At 39.3% G+C, this 22976-nt stretch overlaps 1 protein-coding gene across 3 annotated transcripts in view; it reads right to left on the bottom strand.

The window, feature by feature from the left end:
* Positions 1–1025: 1025 nt before the first annotated feature.
* SEC11A (SEC11 homolog A, signal peptidase complex subunit) overlaps positions 1026–22976 on the bottom strand; it is a 43091-nt gene continuing 21140 nt past the window's right edge. For 2 of the 3 annotated variants that reach the window (XM_043988788.1, XM_043988789.1), the window contains 4 exons: positions 18180–18329; positions 7642–7761; positions 1836–1893; positions 1026–1565 (listed from right to left, as the gene is read on the bottom strand). In XM_043988788.1, coding sequence (XP_043844723.1) covers positions 1515–1565; positions 1836–1893; positions 7642–7761; positions 18180–18329 — 379 coding nt within the window. In that variant the 3' untranslated portion in view covers positions 1026–1514. The remainder of the gene's footprint in view (positions 1566–1835; positions 1894–7641; positions 7762–18179; positions 18330–22976) is intronic. The other variant, XM_043988790.1, reaches the window with a different exon arrangement.

The raw sequence follows: 22976 nt of genomic DNA on the forward strand, positions 1-22976 counted from the left end.
ATCTGCCAAGTGTCACTTCCAAACTCTGTTGATGTCTTTAAAAGCCCATGCCCAAGGGTTGGAAAGCTAGCCTCTTATTAATGGGCTTCCAATGGTGTGGTTGCCTGTAATTGCAGCACTTCAAGAGGATAAATTAGTTCTCCCCTCCCATTCTCATGCCACTGCAGTTACGGCAGGGACGGCCTTTTCCCCGCCAGCACTAAACTTCTTTGACAAATGAACCAAAGTATTTTTGAGCTGAGACACACAATACTGGTCCACTGCTGCTTTCAAATTTCTCATTAAAAAAAGAGAGTAGGCTGCTGCTGCTGCTGTTTTACCCTAGAATCACAATGATTCAAATGACCTGAATTTAAATACTCATTCTACTTACTACCTATGACGCAGGACAACCTTGGGCAAATTTCACCTCTCTGGCTCTCGGTTTCCTTATCTACAAAATGAGGGAGTAAGATCAGATGATCTCTAAAGTCCCTCTCAACTCCAAAATCTGTGATCTTATACTTACTTTCTCAAGTTTCCTCCCCACACCTAAATCCCTCCATCTGTCATAACATATTAAAAAGCTTCTCTGCTCTGCATCTACTCTGCATCTACATGGATATCTTACCATCTTGCAGACTGGACTGAGGAAGGCAAAGGCCAGGCAGCTTTGAATAGGTAAGAGCAGGCCTTTACCTAGCAGGATGGGCATGGGCTACCTTTAAGCTTCTAATGCTGCGACTAGAGTAAAAAAGACTACTACAAACATGTGTAAGCTATTGGGCCATTCTGAGCCTCTCAGGGAAGCCTGTTATATGTATACTGGAAGAGGAGCTGGTGAACAAGTCATTTTATCTGTATGGTGTTTTCTTCAGAGCTAAGTGGAGAACAGCAGAAAATACAGTTGCTAAACTTTGGGGGAGATGCTTTAACCAAAGGACTATTTCCAAGCAAGCTTCCAATCTCTTCATGATTTTATGAAACAGCACAAGAATGCAAAGTCTAACAGCTCTTCCCGACAAACACAAGTCAGGGATAAGGGGTTCAATGTGCAAAGTCTTTTATTCAAAGTTTTGTAAAGTTAAGACTTATGATGAACTCAATATACACCATTCCTATTATCAAGAGGAATGGCAGTTTCAAACTCATCCAGAGCTAGAGCATTATTTACAGAGTTCTGTAGGCACTTTAGAAGTGAAGCTTAGCTTCAAAATACAAACACTGAGGGCTTTGGCTCAACCTTTTAATATAAAAAAATTCATTGATGTACAAAACCGCTAAAATGTGACATGAGAACATATGAAAACCTGTGGCTGGAATTCCCTGTGTGTGTGCACACAGGCACACATGCACCCACCCACACAGTCAACCACACTCTGCAGTGGAAACTTAGAAACTAATCCAAATCGAGGCGACCAAGAAGCACTGAAATCTGCATTTTTTGCTTCCACTTTTCACAGACCAAGATCTACTTCCAAACGTTTTGTAACAAAAAGCATAGTATCTTCCTCAGGAGCTATAAGGCAGACATCTTACTCCCGATGGACCAGCACAAATAAACCCAGTAAAAAAAGGACTGCATACTGGAAAACAAACAAAGGAACAGAAATCAGACTGTTTATAGATCAACATTTAGGTCCCCTTCCCCCACCAAGAAGCTTAAACCAACTGACAGGAATCAATTTTTGGCCTTTGTTCACATGCAGTAAATTCAGTTGATCAATTACTTTTTTTTCTTAATTGTAATCATTTTACTTACACACACACACACACACACACACACACACACACACCCATATCCCAAACTGGAACAGGGTATTATTTTCTAAGGAAAAAGCAAAGTTCTTTCTTACCTTAAATTTAGGATAGTCATTCATAAGAATTGTCACAATTCCAATATAAGGAACAAATCTAAGAGAAAACATATTTTATCACAACACGTCCCACATAAAACAATCAACAAAGAAAATATTTGCTAAGCATCTCTGTGTAATTAAGTAAGAATACATATCCAGGCCTTAAGAGATTTTTTTTTTTTTGCAGGCAATGGGGTGACTCGCCCAGGGTCACACAGCTAGTAAGTGTCAAGTGTCTGAGGCCGGATTTGAACTCAGGGAACTCAGGTACTCCTGAGTTCAGGTTGGTGCTTTAACCACTGCACCATCTAGCTGTCCCAATACTTTTTTTTTTTTAAGTGAGGCAATTGGGGTTAAGTGACTTGCCCAGAGTCACATAGCTAGTAAGTGTTAAGTGTCTGAGGCTGGATTTGAACTCAGGTACTCCTGAATCCAGGGCCGGTGCTCTATCCACTGCGCCACCTAGCTGCCCTGCCTTAAGAGATTTTTGAATCTAAGAGGACATACATGGGGATTATAGGGCAAGGAGGCATATGTTGGAATCTCAAATGAACTCCTATAGTCCTGAAAACCTCCTCCTGTGACAAAGGAAACGTTAAGCAAACCCAGCTGACAAATCCACCAATGTCTTACAGTGTATGCGATACGCTGTTGCTACACTCCTCAGTTTTCAATCAATAGTAGGGGATGGTTAAAAGGATTCTCAGTTGAGCTCTTTTTCACTTGCATTATGTTAGCATTGTATACATTGCCATATCAGTTTTGCCGGTTTCACTCTGCATCGATCCACATGAGTCTTCTCATGTTACTCAGAATTCCTTATGTTTGTCATTTCTTAATGGTATAATCATATTCCATTATGGTCATCAGTTTGTTTTGGCCCTTCACCGGTCAATGGATATACACTTTGTTTCTAGGGTTTTTTTTTGCTACTACAAAAAGTTTTATTACAAATAGTTCTGTAACAAATAGTTGAGTATATATAAGACCTTTGTGTTTGATCCTCTTGTGGTATATGCCCATAGTGGGGTCACAGGGTCAAAAGGTGTAACAATTCAGTAACTCTTCCTGCATAATTCCATATTCTTTTTCCAGCATGGTTAGTCCAATAATTATACTAGTATATCTGTTTTCTTACAACTCCTCCAACACTGACTACTCGTTATTCAACTGGAGCATGGGTTTAATATCTATGGCAATGACTCCCAGATCTAAATATTGAGCTACATTCTCTCCCCTGAGCTTCAGTCTCAACATAACTGATCGCCTTTTTTTTTTTTAATTTAATTTTTTTTATTTTTTTTTATGAGGCAATGGGGGTTAAGTGACTTGCCCAGGGTCACACAGCTAGTAAGTGTCAAGTGTCTGAGGCCGGATTTGAACTCAGGTACTCCTGAATCCAGGGCCGGGGCTTTATCCACTGCGCCACCTAGCCGCCCCCAACTGATCGCCTTTTAAACATTTCAAAATGGACTTCTCAGAACTCAGTATGTCTAAAACTGAACTTCTTATCTTTTCCCCCTAAAATCTCCCCTTTTCCAAACTTCCCTATTTCTATCCCAGGCAGCAGCATGATTCCAGTATCTCAGGTTTGTAAATCTGGCATTCTCCTGGACTTCTTACTCTCCCTCATTCCACACATCCAATCAGTTACCAAATCTTGCCCTTTCTACCTCCATGTTATTTCATGAACTGTACCCCTTTACCCACACAGAAACAATCTTAATTTAGAACCCCATCCCCTCTCCACTTCCCTGTTTCAAGTTCCCACTACAAACTGCTACCAAAGTAATTTTCCTTAAGCATCAATTTGACTGTGTGATTTCCATTGGTTCCTACTGCCTCTAGGATAAAATATAAATCCCTCCTATTCAGTATTTAAAACCCTACAGAACCACGCCCCAACCCATCTTTCCAATCTCAGTAAATACTACCCTCCATCTTCTCCTCCCTGCATTCTGTAAGCTGGCTAAATTAACCATCTCTCCGTTCCTCACAGACGACATTCCATCACATCTTTGTGCCTTTGCACTTCCAATCTCAGAATATGTATTCCTATACATATGCCTCGAATGTGTCCCCTCCTTCCCTCTACCTCAGAGTCCCTCTCTTAACACACACACACACACACACACGTATAGATATACTTGTCTCTCCCATTAGGATGTAAACTCCTGAGTAGGGATTGTTTTCCTCTTTGTACTTGTATCACCAGGACCTAGCACATAGCAGGTACCTATTAAATACCTGTTGACTGATTTTTGATCATTGTACAAAGCACTGTTTTAAGAAGATTAATCTGGCCACAGTGCACAAGAAACAGCATGAATACTCAGGAGATTAATGTCCATTCAGTCATGAGTAGAGTCAGTCACAACAAACTTGGACTAGGGCGATGACAATGGCAAAACAAAGAAATCTAAGTGTACAAGAAAAATTATCTCAGTTTGGCCTGCAAAGCACAGGTGGGGTAGAGAAGGTTGTGAACTATTTCCAGCAGACCAGCTGATTTCCACTGTTTTCACTTTTAGACATTTATAATACACTTTGTGCTTTTATTTGAAAAAATATGTGCAACTAAAGATAGAAAAGGAAAGAGGTTTAAAATCACAGCAGGGTAACGGGGCAATACTTTCTATCTGAGAGACATTAGGACAGGTTAATAAGGAACAAAAAGGATTCTTCTTCACTAGATTTAAAAAGAGGACAATTCTGGGCTCAAAATGGGCTATGCTATCCTACCTGAAACCAGGGGATGAGACAATAAGAAAAGTAATTTCAAGATAAACAAGGAAGGAAATTAACAACAGATTTTGCATTTAAAAACATGGGATATGCTCCAAAGAAACCTTAAGAGGTCATGTAACAACCTCACTACTTGACAAATGAGGTTTTCCTTCTTTTCTCTCCTCCCATCCAGGGCAAGAGCAGGTGAGAGAGACATTTAATAAAATTGGAGAGACTAGTCAGGAATGGGGATACAGACACGAGCGGGACTTGGGATGTCACTGGGATAGGAAACTATAGCAGCTAAGAATGAGGAAACTCCCTCTACCAAGGGCACGTTAGCCTACCTACAATGTGTAGCCTTAGAGAGTTGCTTAGAACAGAAGTGTCATATACTTCTAGTGGAACCAGATTAAAATGTAATCAGGAGGGGCAGCTAGGTGGCGCAGTGGATAGAGCACCGGCCCTGGAGTCAGGAGTACCTGAGTTCAAATCCGGCCTCAGACACTTAACAACACTTACTAGCTGTGTGACCCTGGGCAAGTCACTTAACCCCAATTGCCTCACTAAAAAAAAAAAAAAAAAAAAAAATGTAATCAGGAAATGTGTAACGAAATAAATAAAAACACAATAGAAGATGTGTTTTTCTAAGTCAAGACGTCCCCCTTTCTATCTGGCCTGGAGCACCAAGGAATTCAGTGTCTTGTCTAGGATCACACAGCTAGCATGTGGCAAAAGTAGGACTATAGTCCATATCTTCCTGGCTTTGAGGCCACACTTGGGGTTTTTTTTTTTTTTTCAGGGCAATGAGGGTTAAGTGACGTGCCCAGGGTCACACAGCTAGTAGGTGTCAAGTGTCTGAGGCCAGATTTGAACTCAGGTGCTCCTGAATCCAGGGCCAGTGCTTTATCCACTGCACCACCTAGCTGTCCCCCCCAAACTAATCTTAATGTATTAACTCAGGCATCCTAAAGAAGGTACCAATGGCATAATTGTCTGTAATATACTAACATGCTACCAGGTCTATCTCCTGCCATCTTTAACCTTCCTACCCTCCTCAAGTTATCACTAATGCCCTCAGGTTATACAGTCTTTCCAACACCAGGCCTGAGTTGCTCTTCCTATCCCATTCCAATAGAAACTCTCATTGCAAGAGTCAGGGATCTTGGTAAAGTATTTATCTGATTAATCTACAATAACCTGTGAATGAATGACAGGTTTAATTCTTATTGGGATATCTGTACTTTAAAGGAGGAACTTAATAACCCAAATAACTTTTTAATTGTTAGAATATGCAGATCAGAGATATTTTTGAGCATAGTGAAGCCTCACCTATTTCAGCTCCACCTTCAATTTTTCTTCTTTACTTAACTACTCTACCAGGGAATAAAATGCAAGGAACAAGCAACGTGACAACACATCATCTGTTTCCCCTTAATGCCCACCTTCTGCAAAGGGCTTTGAGGGGCTCCGTCAAACTGAGTGATACTTCGGGAGAGAATTGGCTGGCATAGCTCCTCACTTGGAATACTAGAAATTCAAGACTCTGAGGAGGAGAGGGGCTCCTGTATTTTTAACACTTACTCTTTGTAATTCAATTATACCCCTGGCATCTTACTGTTGCACTTCTGCTTCATTTCAACACCCACATAAAAGCAACAGCTTTGAGAGAACCCTCTAATTAAAGAATAGGAAAGATTTAAGCTTGGCACTAAATTCTTCGTACATCAGGGAGATTAAGAACTACAGCATCTTCAGTAAGAAGACTAACATTAGACTGTCCCATGTGCTCTTTTACCTAACAGAATCTGGGGAGAAGCTTTCTCTGCCTGATCCATGCAGTGACCACTCTGCCCAAATATTTACAACGATGAATGCCTATAAAGATGGAATCATCTTTTCTGGATTTTTTGGGTTGTCCTGGCTAATCAACTCACCAAGTAGCAGCTGTGAGGAGACAACAACTTGCATGAGTGAAGTAGTATAAGCATGTCACTTGAGACCTGACTGAAAAGGAAAAGCTACTCATGTCACAGTAGCAGGAGATAACTCACCAATAGCTGCTTGCTTCAGTCCTATGCAGAAGCATCAGAAGAGCTAGAGGAAGGCCTCCCTAACATGTTGTTGGATGGACACCCCCCGTCCCCCCCCACCCCTGCACAGTGGCAGAGGAATGGGAGCCAATGAAAGGAATGGATAAGCTGTGAGCTTAACCACTGGAGGAGGGAGTGTCCATATCATTGGGGTAAAAGATCCAAAGTATCCCAAAATGTTATAAATGATAAGGTTTTAATGCTAGGTTTCCTTTCCATCCTAAAGATTTTGATTCTGAGCTACCTCCTACTGTTATAGGGAGTCTAGGGAAATTTTAACATTAATATTAACAAATACAAGGTAAACTTGCTGCTGGAAAAAATGGCAAAAACTTACACCGATTGTAATTCTCTACCCCAATGCTTCCCTTGAGGAGCAGAAATCTTCAGGAACCCACTGCTGTGTGACTCTATCTGATTAGGTCCTATAGGTACTCACTTTCAGGTATGTGATGCTAGTAACTTTATAACTAAACAGTTTAGGTTAGGGTTAGGAAAGTGATAACTCACTCCACTTGAATGCCTTACAATGCCTGTCTTTCCATAGTACTTTTCCTCTCCCGATCTAATTTGAGATAAACTGCCTTCCTATCACTTCACTGGCTTTTCTGGTATTCTATAGAATAAAACTAGCTGAACTGTCAACAGCAAGGTTAAAATGGTCTTGGGGAAAAATAATAAGAGAAATGCTTTTTAAACGATGAGTCAGTAATCAAGAAATTCAGTTGCTGAGAGTATATTCTGGGAAGAGAGAGCACATTTTGCCACATGTGGGATTCTTTGTTCTATAATTCTTGGTAGCTTTCTCTTTATTCTAATTTCCTCATATGTAGAGTGGGATGGAATTCTTGGGTGCTCCAAGAGGCTCAGCTTTCAGAAAGTCACCAAGTGGTGGGGCAAGAAAGAAGCTCCTCTTGGTCCAATAATACTTTATCTCCTACAAAATATATTAAGTAACCTGACAAATTCAAAATATCACTTACCCTCTTGCTCGTCCTACTACATCCTTCTTCTCTAGCCAGAGTTGCCCTTGCTTATATAGCCCTCGATCATCAACAGCATTATTGTCTCCTTTGGTCAAAAACTTGACATGTCCATCTTGCCTTATAAATAAAAGGGAAGTCGCGTATCATCAGGTTGCAAGCATGGTTGAAAACACAAAATTTGTTATTTTTTAGTCAACATTCCTATAAAACTTAATAGTTGGAAAATATTTCCTAACATCAAAACTGCATTTTAGACACACCAAATGAAGTTGTTAGGGGCTTTTCTAAAAATGACTGCTTGCTAGTAGTCAGGAACACTAATAGTCATTCCACCACATGAAAACAGACTGTTTTAATCCTATTAAAGATATGACAGGTTTCTAATAATTTTTAAATTTAATAGAAAATAAAAGGCTTGTCTTCCATTAAGGTTTTATTCAAGAGAGTTTGGATAAACTGTTATATTAGGGAGAAGAAAAATTTTAACAGACGCTGTATATTCTACTACTCACCTTAGAGATTCCATATCAAAGACTAGCTCTCTGGGAGGAGTTAAAACTGCAGACAAAACAAAACAAAACTGGAAGGTGTTGCAAACACTAAAGACAGAAAAGTGCAAACAGGCACAGAAAGGAAAAGTGATGCCACTTATAAAAATGCAAATGAATACAGAGAAAAATCATCCAGAGATGGTTATTCAAAGGAGGTGATAAAAAGAACATCTGAAAATATGGAGGGGGATGTGAAAGCAGACAGATGCCAAGAAAAGGCTGGCTTCAACAGTGACAACTGAAATTGTTGTAGCAATAAAAATACCACCAGTCCCACAGAGGCAGGCAAAAACTGGGAGACGGAAAGGGGTTGGGTTTTTCTTTTTGGGAGGGGGTGGGTAGAGGGAGAGGGGAACTGTGGCTGATCTTGATTATTCTTACAGTTGAGCTCTCCTTAGTAGTATATAGAATTCATATAGAACATTTAAAAAAAAGAAGCAAGACAGTAGTATCCACATTAAGGGAAAAACTTCTGGAGTTTTGTTCTTCAGTCTGACAATAGAAGAACATCTTTCTCTGATTTATTCTGTGTAACCGAAGTGAGTAATTATTCTCACAGGGCAACCAGCTCTTATTAGAACCTACTTGAGCACTTCTGCATACCTTATGGGGGAGGGGGGTCAACTATTGATGGATGAGGATGCATTTACACAGAACTTCTCCAAGGTTTTTACTGACATAACTACCAAGTATTTAATACCATCAAATTCTGAGGAGCTCAAAGCACTTATGACTAGCCCTCTACCTTCTAGTGATGGTAGGTTAGAGGGAGGAGGGAGAGAACGTCACTCTCTGAAGGCAGGGAAAACAAGGTGCAGAAAAGCCAAGTGATTCATTCTCTTCCACTAGGCTGATATCAGAATCCAAGGCCACAGAAGAGCCTGAATTAGAACCTAAAATGTGTGATCACTAGACCATCACATTTCTTGTAAGCTTAACTTTTTAATGAAGCCTCTGCTTTGGATTAAAAACTACATGGGAAAATGTGCTCCAAATTGTATCTTCGAAAGCTCAGTACAAAGAGGCAAGAAACAACAAACTGAGTCAAGAATTACCAATGAGAATAGGGCTGAGGGAAACTCTAAATAGCTTATTATGCTGTATAAATGTCACAAACGATTTTCTATGGCAAAACACATTTTTCAATTAAATTTTTTTTTAATCAACAAGCATCTATTTTTTCTCCCACCCATCTCCTTCATCCCCATTGGAGGGAAAAAAAAAGAAAAACAAAAACCTTTGTAACAGATAGAGCAGAACACATCCTCTGTCATACAACTGATGAAAAAACATAGAGAACACAAGGTCCCACTGTTTGCTGACTAAAGAAAACCATTTTTACAGCAAAATGCAGCCTTAAAGGCTCTCCTCCAACAAGATGCAAATGTTAAGTTCCTATCATCAATCCGTATGCATTTACTGAGTGGTTCCTATGTGCCAGGCACTGTGCTAAGTAAGTATTGGGAATACAAAGAACGAGTAAAAACTGTTAAAAAGAACATTACGCTCCTACCTTCAAGAATCTTACATTCTTTTTTTTTTTTAATAATTTTAATTTTTTCTCTTTTTGGTGAGGCAATTGGGGTTAAGGGACTTGCCCAGGGTCACACAGCTAGTAAGTGGTAAGTGTCTGAGGCTGGATTTGAACTCAGGTACTCCTGAATCCAGGGCCAGTGCTCTATCTGCTGTGCCATCTAGCTGCCTCCAAGAATGTTACATTCTAAGAGGGGAAGCAACTTAAAAACATCATAAAAACAAGATAACCACAGGGGAGATGGAATGTGACTTTATTGAGGGAATGCTACTAACAGCTGGAGGAGTAGGGGAAGATCAGGAAAGGCCCCTCAAGGAAGGCTGGGATTAAAGGAAGCCAGGGATTCTTGGAGAGAGACAACCACAGAGCAAGTTTTATTCAATAGTCATCCATCAATATTAAGCAAAGCATAAAACAGAGAGATCCACGATCACTATAAGTACGCTGTCCATTGATTGATACAGGGGATAACCTGGCAGAGAGTCCAAATGGGAGACGGATTGTGAGGTCCATTCAGACAGTAAATGGCATTCAGACCCAGAATACTACAGGACCTCCTCAATGAAATCTACAACCACTCAAAAGAAAGAAGCCCCAAAATCCTCACAGGAAAACCAAAACCACAGGAGAAAGTCCACTGAGTTCACACATTAATACATATATCTAAGACAGGCACTACAGAAATGGCTTAGTAAGAAAAAGGGGGGAAAGCCGGATAGTAAAAAAAAAAAGTAGCATTTAGGCTCCTTAAGATAGACTGTCAGTTAACTTGACTAAAAAAGAACAATAAAAGATAGGGATATCCTTCCCAGGGTGCTGGAGTATGAACTGAGCTTTTTTTCTCCTTTTTAAAATTAAACCATTTCTAGCTCTTAGGATAGACAACAGTCTTTCTGGAATGATGGATAAAATCTAAGACGATAAAGGATAGAGAGCACAGTGGACTTGAGATAATACAATATGTCAGAAGACTGACTTGTAACGATTGGAATGACGCCACCTGCTGGATACTTACTGTTCTGTTCTGCCCATGAAGCGAAGGTCTTTGAGGGCAAGACCGGGCGTCAGGAAGTGACGCGGGCTAGTGGGAGGAGGAAGGAAGAGACTGGCGCTCGCTCTCACGCTTTTTCCTGAGGACGCTGGCGGAGAAGGGAGCTAGAAATGTGCTCTCCCTTTAATAGATAGGAATCTAGGCCTTTCTCTCTCTTTACCAAATTCTTATTCTCCTTAATAAATGCTTAAAAGTCTAACTCTTGCTAAAGCTTATAATTTATTGGCGACCACTCATTAGATATTTTAGACAGTTTAGCTAGAATTTTAGCCCTTAACAGACTCTTACCTCCACTTATCTCTGTGGCCCTGGCCAACCTACAATCTCCCTGAATCTCTGTTAACCTACCTGTAAATTGGGGGATAATATTATTTATCCTATCTATCTCACAGGATTACTGTGAGATTCAAATTGGATAAAAAATATATAAAGTACTTAATGATGAAAGGGACTACACAAGATTGTTAGTATTAGTCATTCAACTATAGCCTGTTGAACCCCAGCTATGGAAAAATACCATAACAAGTAAAAACAACTAAGACATAGTCCCAGCACACATGAAGCTTACAATATATTGAAAAAACAGCATAGATAACACAAACATGCAACACTGTATGATAAATTTAATGCAAAGCTGACTGAAGATGGATGAAAAAAATGCTAATGCAACGTGCCAGAAAACAGAAGGGAAGAGAATCAAGGGTACAGTTAAAGGGGTTAGTTTTGGCAAGAATCTAGACCACCCACTTCTTCATCTGAAAACTAGGAGCAATAAAGAATGGAGAATAGGTAAAGAACTGAGGTGTGTGGAGGTGGGAAAATGAGAAAACTCATGATGAATGGTCTTAATTTTAGTGAAATAGTTAAGACAAAGTATTCTGTAGATGAATATAGAGGACAGGAAAAGGGATGGGGGCTTAAGGAGAGAGAAAAGTTATTTTGGAGAATGAGACAGGATTTGATAAAAGATTAAAAGCTCAGTAGGAGTGAAAGCTATGAAATAGAAATTTAAAGGGAATGAAATCAGTTGAATATCAGTATTTCAGCGATATTAGACTAGTGCTTAAAGTTTTCCTGGGAGACCTAAATACCATTTTATCTTTTTTTAAAAAATTCTTCCAACTAGTTCTTCCCAATCTGCCTTTTCTTCTCTCACATTTACCCAGATCCATTCTAGGTAAGCAGTGCAAAAACAGAGGTTAGTCTGTTATATGCAGATAAGAGCACAAGGTTCCTCCCTTTGTTGCCCAATCAGGAGGCTTTTTTTGTGCATATCTCAATCTTATATAGAGGACTGGCTGCAAGACTACACTGCTGACTGGGGCAGGCACACAAGGATGCCACTCCATGACAGCAAGTTAATCAGAGCAGAAGCCGACAATCAGATGACTTCTCTCTTTTGGCTCAAAGACGATGTGGTGATGAGCCGTGTATTTCTCCAAATAGCTTTTAAAATTACTAACCACAACAACTTTGCAATATGTAGCATTATACAAAATTATAAGTGACCAAAATCTAGAGGTGTAATGAATTAAGGCATAGAGGACTTAAGCTATGTGATAGGTTGCTATGGAAAAGTGAATGGTGAGCACAAAAAGGCTGTAGCATATTTCCAATGATGATTAGTATGCATTAAGTATCATAAAAAGCCATCATATATTTCCTAGACGACTGGAAAAGGTGGGCCTGGCAGGTGAGATAGTCCAAATGTAGAGATACTCACTGAATGTTAAAGGACACAGAGCAGAAGTGCTTAGCTTGGGGTCCAGGAACTTGGTTTAAACATTTTTAATTTTCTTTTTCTTTTTTTCTAATTTTTAACATTCGTGTTTTAAAATCCTGAGTTCCAAATTCTTTCACTTCCTCTAGACCCTTCCCCACCCATTGAGAAGGCAAGCAACATGCCAATTATACATGTTAAGTCATGCTACACACATTTCCATAATAGCCATGTTGGAAAAAAAAAAGAAAAAGAAAAGTGAAAAAAAATATTCATAAATCTATTCAGAGTTCATCAGTTCTCTCTCTGAAGGTGGATAGCATTTTTCATTATGAGTCCTGTGTAGCTGTCTTAGATCACTGTATTGATCAGAGTAGCTAAGTCTTTCACAGCTGATCATTATCACAATATTGTTATTATTTTGTAAAATATTCTCCTGGTTCTATTTACTTTGGGGGGGCAATGAGGGTTAAGTGACTTGCCCAGGGTCACACAGCTAGTGTTAAGTGTCTGAGGCCAAATTTGAACTCAGGTCCTCCTGAATCCAGGGTTGGTGCTCTATCCACTTCGCCACCTAGCTGCCCCATTGAGGCCAGATTTGAACTCAGGTCCTCCTGAATCCAGGGCCAGTGCCTTATCCACGGCACCACCTAGCTGCCCCTCTGTTTACTTTTTGTTTTTTTTAAAAACCCATCTCCTTTGTCATTTCTTTTAGCACAAAATCACAATCATATACCATAATTTGTCTAGCCATTTCCAAATTGAAAGGCATCCTCTCAATTTCAAAGTATTAGTCACCAAAGAAAGAGCTGCTATAAATTTTTTTTCTTTGATCTCTTTGGGATACAGACTTAGTAATGGTATTGTTGGGTCAAAGGGTATGAAGTTTTATAGCTCTTTGAGCATAGTTTCAAATTGTTCTCCGGAATGGTTGGACATCAACTTGTATTTTAAAAGTATTTTGATACCAATATGACTGATTTCATCTGTAATCCTCTGTATTATATTTTATGAATTTAAAAACAAGACTATGAGAAAAGGTCTAAAGCCTTTGTCAGACTGCTGGAACGGTCCATGACACCAAAAAAGATTAAAATCCTCTAACCTAGTGGAAAGCTTCTAACCCACTAGGTGAATCCTTTACATGGGATTTACGGGAAGCTATAGATGAGAATCACAAAGGATGAGAAAACATGGAAAGGCTGACATTTGAACCACTGAGGGGAATATCCACACAGATGATATGAATCTAACAGTCCAGTTACAAATGGGATAATATAAAAGAATAAAATGATATTTATTATTTGCAGATATAAGAAGGCATGTTACATTAAGAGAAAGGGAGGAAGGTAGGAGAGTTGAAGAAAGGGAAGAATCAAGAAGGCAAGAATCCTACCATAGCACCTTGTTCCACATCCTTATTCCTAGTCTAACAACCTCATCTCTGTTCTAAAGTAGCCCCCTACTTCCACCTGCACCCTTTTATCCTGCCTAGCCTACAGGTTAAAGCAGATAATTAATACTGAAATAAGTACCCATACTATTAAAAGTAACTTATAGGAATCGAGGAGAGCCCAAATCACAGCTCTTAAAGTAGGACCCCTCAAGATTACAAAACATATCACTAAAAGCCCAAGATTTTTGCTACATGTCAGTGTGAAACTTTCTGATGAGAAAGGAAAAAGTTTATTTGAAAAAAAAAATTGTGACATCTCAACATTTGTTTTTCAAATAAACTTCTTAAACTCATCAAATTTTGAAAGGTTTGTGAAAACATATCTCTGATAGTAGGAAATAGAGAACCTCTGGTCAGGCTAGATCAAGGCCCTGACAATTTTATAGTGTAAACTAATGCCACTTTGTCCAGAGTAATGGAGCCCAGAGAATACTGGTTACAGATAAGATAAGCTGGCAGCTTTTGAATGTCAAGGGGACCTTTTAACTATGTAAACACTGCAGACTGAAATAGTTCCAAAGACAATTCATAAAAATCTAAGTTATCCATTAATTAGCATTTAAATCCTTTGGAATTCTAGGGAAGAATAAATCTTCACTTCCAATATTTAAATCTTATTTTTGAAATAAAGGCAAAGAAGCTATTTCTTAGTAGAGAAAGAATTGTTCTAAATTTCTGAAGAGCTGAAAGAGAATTTCCAAGTATGATGTTAACAATTTGATGCTCACTGAACAAGCAAAGAGTTGGGTGTCAAGCTTAATTTACCCTCATTCAAAATTTAAAATAGACAAAAATACATATTGTTTTCTAGTTAATGGTCAAGAGGGAGGAACTGGAGAAATAGAGAATATGGGAAGGAGAGCTGGAGAAAAAGGGAGCAAGAGGAACAATATAGGTGACACAGAATTAAAAAGTATAAGAAAGGGGGCAGCTAGGTGGTACAGTGGATAGAGCACCAGCCCTGGATTCAGGAGGACCTGAGTTCAAACCTGGCCTCACACACTTAACAATCACTAGCTGTGTGACCCTAGGCAAGTCACTTAACCCCAATTGCCTCACCAAAAAAAAAAAAGTATAAGAAAGACAAAAAGATATTGAGGTGAGCATGTTAATCTAAAGCAGTTCAAGGGGGGTAGCTAGATGGCGCAGTGGATAGAGCACTGGCCCTGGATTCAGGAGTACCTGAGTTCAAATCCGACCTCAGACACTTAATACTTACTAGCTGTGTGACCCTGGGCAAGTCGCTTAACCCCAATTGCTAAAAAAAAAAAAAAAAGCAGTCCAAGGGATCAACTGTTCTTACTGTCTTAAAAATTCTAATTAGGCTTCCAGAAGTTCAGAACAATCTTTTCTGTGATGAGGTAACACTTTATTCACTTAAAATTTCTCCTTGACATAAAAGCTTATCTCCCCATAGAATTCTAAAGGTTTTGCAGCATTCAGTATCAGAATAATAGGACTATGTAGAGTAGAATGATTGAATGTGTAAAACTGATTTAGGTTTTAGAAACTGTCTTTGAACTTACACAAACCGATGGAAGCAGAGCCAGGAAACCAATGTACACAACTACAATAATATAAAGGAAAAGAACAACAGCCACACAACCATCATTAAATGAATGATGTGAAATTACAAAGAACAAGCCTGGTCCCCAAAAGATCCTTGGATGTGAAACATTGCATATACCATCAGATTTTTTGGATGTTCTGGTTGGTTTTGCTTTATTTTTTCTCTTCTTCCTCTTTATTTATTTATTTTTTTTGCAGGGTAATGGGGGTTAAGTGACTTGCCCAGGGCCACACAGCTAGTAAGTGACAAGTGTCTGAGGCTGGATTTGAACTCAGGTACTCCTGAATCCAGGGCCGGTGCTTTATCCACTATGCCACCTAGCTGCCCCCTCTTCCTCTTTATTTTTAAAAATAGTATTTTCCCCCAATTACACATAGTTTCAACATTAATTTTTTATAAAAATTTTCTCCCTCTCTCCCCTCCCAGAAAATATAACACTTTGTAAGGCAAGCAGGGTTGGGTGACTTGCCCAGGGTCACACTGCTAGTTAAATATGTGAGCCCAAGTTTCAACTCAGGTGCTCCTAACTTTGGGGCCAGTGCTCTATCCACTGTACCACCTAGCAGTCCCCCCCTTCTTCCTATTAGAAAAAAAAATTCTTATAAGGGATAGCTCTGTGAGGAAAGAGGAGAAGGAATAATGAAAAGACATGGGGAAATTTAGGCAATGTAAAAACAAAAGATGTTAATCTTAAATCAAGGAAATTGTACAAAATCCTAAGAAATTATCATTAATTTACTAGCTATTACTTTGTCAGTATAGCAGGGAGGAAGGGGTGTTGTGGGGTGGGGGGGGTGGGGAGGAGGAGAAGGACCAATACTCAACACAAAGGCCACTCCCCAGGGATGCAGCTTTGGTGGTGGGGCTACAGCTATGGAAAATCTAGTGCCCAGGAGCAGAGAGGTAGCAAAAGAAGCTACATCTGGAGACACAAATCCAAAGTACAGAGGTGGTTATTAGCCCGGGTATTTAGGGAGAAGAGAGGGCAATTACTACTCCAGGAACAAATAGGACTGGCCTTACCTGTTGTGTTTGGGTTGAATCAGATTAACATTAAGGGAAGAATTGACCCTTGTAAGCTTCCAGCAAGAAGGGAAGGACACAGCTGCAGCTGTGTGGGTGTAGTTTGTACTCCACCTGTGTGAACTAGCTTGGGGGGAGGGTGCAAAATCCCTGGAAGGAGGAGTCTGATGACATAGTATTTCATATTCAGCTTGGGCTGAGGATCCACCCCACCCTATATTTCTAGGGGCCTGTTGGCGAAAACCCCACCTCAATTCTTTGAAAGGGTAAGGACAGCCTCATCCCACAATATCTGAAGGCTATATTTGAAATCAGCATTTATGTCATTTGGCAGAAGTTTTATCTCCTCCCTTCCCTCCTCCAAATCAAATCCAGTTTTTTGGTGTGGTTCAGGGGTCAGTAACTAAGTACATACACAAGGCTTCCAGAGCCAAAATAAATGAAGAGTCTGTACTTGTGTGCTGATTCATCTCATTAATACTCAAACACATTACATAGTATGAAGAGCAGCTTTGGAGGCAAGTGAACTCATGATCCTCCCTTCACCCTACCGATGAGCTCAAGGCCAGGGCCCTTCCCCCACAAAATCCTTTCTTTAGGCACTTACCACCCCACCCCTCCCATCCCACTTAGAAACTCTTCCCTACCTTCACTTGTTAGACTTCCTTTACTTCTCTCCCAGCTAACTCAAATATCTTATCCTCTCAGAGATAGGGTCTCCCTGCTTTCCATTTCCAATATGACACAATAAGTTAAACTCATGTTATTAAAGTGTTCAAGAGGAAAGGCTGAAATACAAATATATTTACAAACACATATTTATATAACTACTCTTCAAAAAGTTATAGGCTAAGAATATTACCAAATATGACTCTTCTCCCTTCAACTTAATGCACATTTAAAAAGCACCTACTATGTGCAAAGCACTGTGCTAGGTACTAGAAAGGCTTTATGCTGGGGCACTTGCAGAAATCAGCAAGTAGAGAGGTGAAGAGATAGTGCTGTGTGGAAAGACTGGGGGGTTTAGTGGACTGCAAGCACAATGAGTAAACAGCCTGATATTGCCAACAGAAAGCCAACTTAACTGAGGATTCAGTAAGAAACAGCATCCACGACTAGGGAGGCATAAGTACCATTTTGCCCTAGTCATGCCATATTTGGAATACTGTGCTCAACTCTGGACTTCATATTTTAGGAAGGACATTGATGACCTTGGGAGAGAGTCATCAAGAGGAAGGTACCCAGAATGCTAAAGGGCTTGCTGTTAGATCATGTAGACTGGAGCAGATGAAGGAAGGCCATACAGAAGACCACCAGTTGGGCCTTGGAGAACAAAACTAAGGGCAATGAACAGAAAATGTGGAAAGGCAGAAATGTGCTCAATGCAAGGAAAAACAACAATGAGCACTATCCAAAAGGGGAATGGGTAGTGGACTCCCTCCTTTATCCTCCTTGATAGTCCTCAAGAGAAAGGTGGATAGAGTGGGTTAGGGCACGGATTCTTGCTCAAGTTCGATGAGATGGCCTTTGTAGTCCCTTCCAAATTTATGATTCTGGGAAAATAAAATTCAACACCACAAAAGATACTGAAAATACTTGAATAACCCGAGCACCCATGCTTTGCACATACCTTTCATGAATTTTCAAGACCCGGTGAACAATTGGAATTTCCCTTCCTTCTATCTTAAAGACAACAATCTCTCCTACTCTTATGGGATCTTCAATTCGATTGGTTAAAAAGAGAAGATCCCCTCTGTGAAATGCAGGTTCCATGCTTCCACTAGGGAAAAAAGAGCAATATCATTAGCAAAACGAAATACTTAGTTGAGCTTAAACATATTTCAAAAATCAGATGATATAAAATTCAGCAGAACACCTTTGGAATATTCATCCTCTATAATTACAACTGTAATAATTTGATTAAACATGGCTTGGGTTTAAAATACAGTTTCCTCTGACTCCCATATAATGAATTTCACACTAAAGGTTTGTTACATTATTAGTCTTCACTCGAACTAGTCTATTTCAAGCACTATTATTTGGAGCTTCCTTATGTCTTGAAAATGGCACAATGTTACTAATTTCTTAACCTTTCTAAATTTCAAATGAATAACACAGTAGGAAAAGAAAGAATGAACTTTAAAAACAGTGCCCTTATTACATCTGAAAATCACTAGATATATTCTGGTATTCAAATGAGTACTGGATCATCTTTTACTGCCACTTAGGAAGATATGGCTAAGATGACCTTATGGGTTTAACTCAAGGGCTCATCAAGGCAAAAGAGCAGCTCAACTAAGAAATCACATCTTTATTATCTCTTTGTCCCTGTTTTGCAAAGAGGCACAAAGGTGGGAGAAAATGAATAAGGGTTGAAGAATAGAAAAGGTGGAAAAAACCAGATTAATAAGAGAAGGAACTGGATTTTCAGTTACTCCATGCAAATGACTCTTATCAGTTACTCAAGACATTCTATGAATTTGCCTATGAATTCTAGCCACAGGAGTGAATTTTCAGGTCATTACAAATGTACTTCAAAGGGCAATGTTAAGTATTAACAGAATTCAATTCCATAAAGAGAATTTTGGCTTTTTCACCATTCCCTTAATTTAGATTTCTAGGTAAAATGTCTAATATCCTTAGTTTTCTTCAGTACTGATTAATAAATTCTCTTTTAGACATGCCCTATGCATCTTTGCCCCATTAGCATCAATTTTTAAAAAATTCCTAATTCTTCCCTCTAGTATCTTAAGGTCAAAGTTGAAGTGGCAACAAACTTGTCCAGTGAAGAAGGGGCAAGTAGACAGAATGGGAACCAAATTCATGAGGAAGTCTGACATGCCCCGAACAGAAGTCCTGGCCTCATTTGCTTCATCTAACTTCCCACACTACCATGTAAGGGAAAAATGGTTTTGCTTGTCAAAGATGTGACACCCCTACTTCCCCTTTCACTTGCATCTGCTCCCCCTTTTCTTCATTGCACTGACAGAATACTAGCTCAGTTAAGTGTTTATACTGCACAAACTGACTGACTTCAGGAAAAAAATCTCTGGTTTAACTTAAAGGGATGTGGTCTCTTTAAATGTGTTTGTTCCAGTTTATTTGACTCATTAATCAGGCTCTTGCCAAACTGCATTTTACACCCAAAATGGGTTGGTCAACACCTTTAGATCAGACCTTAAAGAGTCTTAGTTCTGCTTTACTGGTTTTCACTTCTTATTTCCAACCCCTAGAGCTAAAAAGATCTGAGGGGGAAAATGCTAAAAAAAAAAAAAAGTAGGAGAAAATAACTGGTTTTACCTGAAAAATTAAAATATTTTAGGTTATAAAGGTTTTTTTTAAAAAAAGAAACGCATTCAAAATACTTAAGATAAGAAATTCCTATATGGCTATTAATTTAGCAGGAAGCAAATGGAGAGGGAGACAGAGAGAGAGAGAGAGAGAGAGAGAGAGAGAGAGAGAGAGAGAGAGAGAGAGAGAGCGAGCTTTCCTATAGAAGATATGCCCCTAACAGATAGAGACAATATAACATGCCTTGCACAAAGTAAGCACGTTTCTGAGTTGTTGGGTTTTTTGTTTTGTTTTTTTTCCTGTTTTCTGAATTAAATCATTGGCATCTAGTGTGTTTCAGGACATGGCAGCTGAACTGAAGACAGATAATGGGAGCATCTAAGATGTGGCTAGTTGAATAAGCTGGCCCATTAAGAGCAGTCTATGAGCAACAAGCACATATTAAGGGGGCAGGCAGCTCTGGGAGTTACAGGGAATGTAAGTCCACTAGAGAACTTGGCTCAGGCCCTATCCGAGGGTGTTACTTCACATGATTTGTGGTGATTATGCCCTATGTGTATTCCTGCTGGAGGCAATAACAACTTCTCTCTATATTTCATAGACACTTTGGTGTACTTGCTAAAGGAAAAAGCAGAAGGGCTTAAGGAATACGACCCTTTATTCTTGCTTAATAGAAAACATGAAGAATTTTTACACTGGCTAGAAGAAATAAAACAAATAAGAAAAACAAATCAGGAAGGATATTCCTAGATAGGAGGTGTAAAGGAATGAAACCAATGTCAATCAGTCATATGATAGAAGAATGTGTCACCAGAGGAAAGATGTAGACACTAGAAAAGATGAAACCCTGAAGAGTACAGCTGTAGAAAAAGTCATGAGGTTCTTCTCAAAGTGGGTAGATCCAGCTGGATCTTCTAAGGAAGAGATATTCCATGCTCCAAAGAACACAAGGTGCACTCACTGGAACCAACAGGTACAAACCCAGGACTGGAAATTTTTAGGGAACCCAAAGAGAGAAAGATTTGCCTGGTACAGAGTACAGAGGGAGGTCCGTGTATACATGACACAATGAAAGATAAGCTGTCTTCTGAGAAGATATAGTCTAGATATAATGAGATGTATCAAAAACCTGCCAACCACTACTTCTTCAATAAATATTGGAATGAGGAATAATGGCACCAGAAAGCTAGAAAGAATCTCTAGGGACTATAAAATTCTTGGTAAAAAACTGCAGGGGGCTGGGGGATGTCCATGGTGGTACAAAGTTGGAACGTTAGCCACCTTTTTTCTTTGGAAAATAAAAGGATATTGGAAATAAACAGCTGTTAAACAGAAGAAAATGATTTTATTTTCTGGACCATGTGTTAAAATAGCAGAATAATGGAGTCTTGGCCAGGGACAAAGAAACCTGTATTTGATGGAGACTTGCTGATCTCATCAAGAAAGCTTTAAGCTGAAACTTTTATATATTGTGGCATTTAAAATTAAATGTGGTCACCATATTTCTGTCCCAAGTTTAGGGAAAATTAGCTGGGTTTTCTAATATATGTGTTAATTATAAATTAGAAGCTTTAGCACCTGTTTTGGACATTAAGCATTTATCAAAGCTTACCAAATACTAGTAGAGAGAGAACACTTGGCTCAGAAAGTTAAGAAGCCTATCTAGCCTAGAGGAGAGATAAGAGCTCAGTCTGGCCTCCTTCCTTCTCCAAGTCCCCCATCACGAGTCTGTCTGAGAGCATGTCTGAGTGTGGAAGCTTCCTACAGGTCTGGAGGAGAGGCGGCCCTTCTACACTGCTCAAAGGTAATTGGCTACCATCCTTCAAATCTATTGGTTTACTGGACTTGAGGGTGGTCCATGAGCAGAACATGCTGAGGTCAGAGTTCAGAGAACACACCCCCTGAGGGCCAGGCTTTCAGGTAGATGTGGTTCCAATCAAGTTAACTCCAAGTGAGTCAATCAGCAAAGTCAATCCAATCAATCTTAATATAATCCCCTTGAGCAAGGGCCTCTGGGTGTCCCCAAACCCATTATTTTCTCACAATATAGAAGACAAATACCTCTACAAAACTGTTGGAGGGCAACAGGTATGAAAAAGAAAAAAGAGTAATGGTATAGAATATGCCCAGCAATTTATAGAAGATAACTGGAATAAAGTACTGAACTTGAAATTAGGAAAACCTGAGTTGAAATCTTGCCTTAGCAACTTACTATCTGTGTGACTCAGGGCAAGTCACTTAAATTCTGTTAGTCTCAATTTCCTTGTTGGTAAAATGGAATAATCATAGCACCTCCCTTACAGGATTGTTATGAGGATCAAATGAGATAATAAATGTAAAGTACACTGCAAATGTGAAGGCCTTAGATATCTATACACCAAAATACAGCAGATAGATAATTTTAAAAAATGAACAGGGGGCAGCTAGGTGGAGCAGTGGATAGAACACCAGTCCTGGATTCAAATCTGAGTTCAAATCTGGCCTCAGACACTTAACACTTACTAGCTGTGTGACCCTGGGCAAGTCACTTAACCTCAATTGCCTCACCAAAAAAAAAAAAAAAAAGAACAGGAAATTTTAACAGAAGCAGAAAAATATGACCTTGTATGACTAAGACTTAATGGGTAAGACCCACAACCAGAATATGGCAATGGAAGAGCATGGCTTATTTAAAAGAAACAGATCTGATAGAAAAAAATGAATGTAGGATTAAGTAAAAAATATATACACACACTTTGACAGAAATTGATGTACCTGAAGCAGGGGAGGAGGGTATTTAAATGAAGATAAAATGAGAATTGCAATAATATACTACCTACCTTATGACCACAAGGGACAAATGGATGATTCAATATGATTCAATTTATATCTTAAAACTGTGATGGATGTAAGAAATACACCTTATTGGGGGCTTTCATTCCCTAGATATCTAATGAAAGTTGACCATTCAATTATCTGATGACCTTCTCTACTGACAATTTTATCTTTCAAAAGAAACTGCAACAAGAAGAATTGCTGATTGGATCTAATTTTTCACCTACAAGAAAGTGCTAGTTGGTTGGGAGGATTAGTGGGAATTGAGGGAGAAAGTGACCCTACTGATTTAGAATTGAGATTACCAAGAAGAGGAGCTCCA

This window comes from Dromiciops gliroides, chromosome 2 (assembly GCF_019393635.1).
Source record: "Dromiciops gliroides isolate mDroGli1 chromosome 2, mDroGli1.pri, whole genome shotgun sequence".
NCBI lineage: Eukaryota > Metazoa > Chordata > Mammalia > Microbiotheria > Microbiotheriidae > Dromiciops > Dromiciops gliroides.